Source organism: Dipteris shenzhenensis, chromosome 10 (genome assembly GCF_047967505.1).
Source record: "Dipteris shenzhenensis isolate YYH24624 ecotype China chromosome 10, Dip_SZ_1.0, whole genome shotgun sequence".
In the NCBI taxonomy this organism is placed as follows: domain Eukaryota; kingdom Viridiplantae; phylum Streptophyta; class Polypodiopsida; order Gleicheniales; family Dipteridaceae; genus Dipteris; species Dipteris shenzhenensis.
Genome location: NC_141605.1, coordinates 39,055,608 through 39,059,219, shown reverse-complemented (window position 1 = coordinate 39,059,219; position 3,612 = coordinate 39,055,608). Strand labels below are relative to the sequence as shown.

Sequence of the window (3,612 nt, the reverse complement as noted above, 5' to 3'; positions counted from 1 at the left end):
ATTTTATGATCCGTCCACTTTGGAGAGTATACATAATACTACACAAAGTTACAACAAAACGATTGGAGATAACTCGAACCCAATCTTGCCACAAGGTGTGAAAGATACTCGAACTCAGATATATTTTATGATCTGTCCACTTTGGAGAGTATACATACTTCTACACACCGTTACAACAAAACGATTGGAGATAACTCTTTTCAATAATTAGGGGCTAGCGCCCATCACACTTAATTAGTTAAAAAACACTATAGTGTTGTCACTTCTGTCTTCGCCGTCGCCATCCACTGCAAATCCTTTTTACATATAGTCGCTATACGCTCACCAGTCAATAAAACTCAAGTCACTCCCCTCACTCGCCCTCCACTGAGTTCCCTCCAATTCAGACGTTCATCCCTTGATCTGCTGCAACCCTCTGATCATGGCGAAAGCACACCGCTTCCGTGGGGTGCGGCAGCGCCATTGGGGATCTTGGGTCTCTGAAATCCGCCATCCCGTCTCGTAAGTCTCTGAAAATTTCTGTTCTACCTTATTTGGTTCTCTGCAAATATGTGCTTCGTAACATTTGAAATGGACCGACGACTTGATTGTGTCGCACTCTCAATTCATTCTGTTCATTTATGGCATCAACCTGCTGTTTCCCAGTCTCTGTGCATGTATGCATTTACTCTCTAATATGCCCATTGCCCAAGCGTGTTGTGACCGACCATTCACAGAGTTGTGTGGTTGTGCAAGACTTGTTGCCGCATGAATAACTAAGTCTTACATTCTATTCAATTGTCCATCGATGTCTGAAGTCCACAACGAAGCTCGCTATGCATGCTGGATTTTGGTTCGCGTTTGGATTGAAGAGTTCATGCAAGAATAAAATGCACATTTTGTTTGCGCTACAACGGCATGTTTCCATCGCTTCATCTCAATTGCTTTCCAATGCTACAAATTATGCCGATCATTATACATTACTTTCGTCAACAAAGGTCGAATACATGCTGCAATGGCACCTAAGAGTTTTCAACTTCTCATTGAGCCAGCTGTGAATGCAGGAAAATTAGGGTATGGTTGGGAACCTTTCAGAGTGCTGAGGATGCTGCAAATGCTTACGACGAGGCAGCTCGGCTTCTTTGTGGACCACAAGCAAAAACCAACTTTCCATCAGCTGGTATTTCTTCGTCGTCACCGACAGTTCTATCCCCTGCTTCGCGGGAGAAGCTAATTCGCTGCTGCGTGGAATCGGTCAAGAAGATACCGACCTCCCAGAATACAAAGAGCCTCAGATTCTCAAGGCCCAAATCTCCCACTTTCCTGAGCTGGAAAGAAGGCGATACATACGAGAACTCAGGTACTACACGCCACATGAGTGAACCACGTGTTGAGATCCAGTCGGGCAGCCCAAACTCGGAGGATGAATGTCATCAACCCGACGATGACGTGATTACAGCTATGATTGACGAATTGTTTCAATCCAGTAGTTTGAATCTCGACTTTCTCCCGGAGTTGCCTTTTCCTGGAGGTTCTTGTTCTGAGTCTATGTTACTGCAATGCTTGCACTGCTTCCAAGGTCCAGCATTGGCTGGACATTCTACTCCGTTGCTTTAGACAACGCTCTTCATGCGAAATGAACGGTCCCGTAGCTCGATTGACGGGCGATTTTCCGTGCGGTATTCAAACTGTACATATAATTTCCGCAGCCCGAATAAAAACAATTTCAAAGATAATGCAGCAATTGATTATGATTTATGCACAGTTACTTGAACGAGAAACTTCGACAACGACGTACACAATTGTTTTGTAATTCGCGTTAATTAGCAGAGTGTGAATGGGCTACAACAATCCACGACTCCAGGGAGTCCACACTAGTATAGAAATGTTCCCGCGCCAGGATATCTGTTTGAAGTTTCTTTGCTTTCTCGTCGTCGCTCATGAGCAATGAGATAAAGCCACATCGAGTTCAATTGGAATATATGTTTACCCGAGGGTAGATTTTAATTTGAAATGCTGAAGTAAACGTGGAAAGTTTTAAATATATTTTTTTAATCACCTTTTCTTCTTCTTCTTCTTCCTCAATGAACTTTCCATAAACTTTACATCACCTTTTGTTGTTCGTCTTTTTTTTTTAGTGAACTCTCCATATACTTTACATCACCTTTTCTTTCTTTTACGTACTCACACACCAATGTCCTCTTAGTATGCCCACCTCAAGGGAGGGTAGCATATTTTTCTTGAGTGCATGAGCACAAGCACCCCCCACCCCTTGACTTGGTGCCTCCAAGGTTTACCTCCTTAGTACTTTATGCTATTTCTAATAAAGCCTTCAAGATTTGTGCCTCCAAGATATGAACCTTTGACTTTTCAGCATTGGAGGCCAAATGCCTAAACCATTATGCCAAAGCCTTGGACCCTTGAAACCAATGGTCTTGGGGACCTTGTAGGAATCCTCTTGCGCTCTCACTAGACCCATCATGTATAGGATTAAATGGGTAGGATATGAACGAGCTGTGTGGATGAGGTAAGGTGGGGGGACTGTCTTTGCACTCCTTTATATTACTGGATGAAACTTAACATTGTCATCTAAAGAGCATGTGATATGTGTACCAAGGATAGAAATAGATTGGCATGATATCGTAATGTAAAAGACTCTAGTTATAAAAACAAAATGACTATATTTTTATAGCACTTTGTAATATAAAATTGAGGTTGTTACTGATAGCTTAAGGTTCAAAGCAAAATGTAAACATATAAGATTGCAAGAAAAAAGTAAATGCCAGAGGACAAAGATGATAATTTCAAATGAATGATTTAATTGATTATTGGATTTAATCATTTCTAACCTCAAAAATCATGTTAAAAGCCAATCTAGTCACTATTCTAAAATAAGAATGACTATTGTGCAATCACTATGAAGTAATTAGATCCACCACATGGTATTTTTTATTTTCATCATGTAATAAATCATATTATGATGAAATAACTTGGGTTTTGCATGTCATGATCAACTTTTGTGAAACGTGAATTACAATTCTAGCACATACAATAGGATCAAAAATTGAATATGCATGGAAACTCATGAAAAGACAAGAGGCAATCACTGAGTACAATCTCCCCCCTCAAGATGTGTGGCTCGTGATCCCACACCAAGAGTATTTATAATACATATGTATTCATCTCTTGAACATCCCTTTGCCATACTTTTCTCTTGAGCATTTACGATGCTTTTCTCTTTATCACTCCTTTATTCACGATCTCATCAGAAATTACATGTAAAAAAGTGGGAAGGCTTTTAAGCACTCTCCCTTATCAAAATGTAATGACTACTCTTGGCTATTTAATACATTTAGTAGCACTAGCATAAAATTGTGGCATTTAGCCTTTATTCCTTTGAGCTTGTTTACTCTCATTTGTCCATGTCATTTCCTGTACTCAATAAACCAATTCACCATTAGTCAAATACTTAGCAAAATGATATACATCAAATACCAATGATTAGCCAATCATGCTAAGTAATGGGGATTTAACTAAAGCTTCTTTTAAAGCTTGAGATGATTTATCATGGCTTGAATTCAAAATGAACTTTGTATTTTTCTTTAGGAGATAGCTTAGTGGATTTGCTAAGAA

General features: G+C 39.8%; 1 protein-coding gene across 1 annotated transcript; it reads left to right on the top strand.

Moving 5' to 3' along the window:
* The first annotated feature begins 363 nt into the window (after nt 1–363).
* LOC147897795 (ethylene-responsive transcription factor ERF003-like) lies at nt 364–1,648 on the top strand. The gene is made up of 2 exons (XM_087379943.1): nt 364–501; nt 1,044–1,648. The coding sequence occupies exons 1-2, from the start codon at nt 422–424 to the stop codon at nt 1,594–1,596; spliced, it is 633 nt and encodes a 210-aa protein (XP_087236069.1). The 5' UTR covers nt 364–421; the 3' UTR covers nt 1,597–1,648.
* Nucleotides 1,649–3,612: the final 1,964 nt, after the last annotated feature.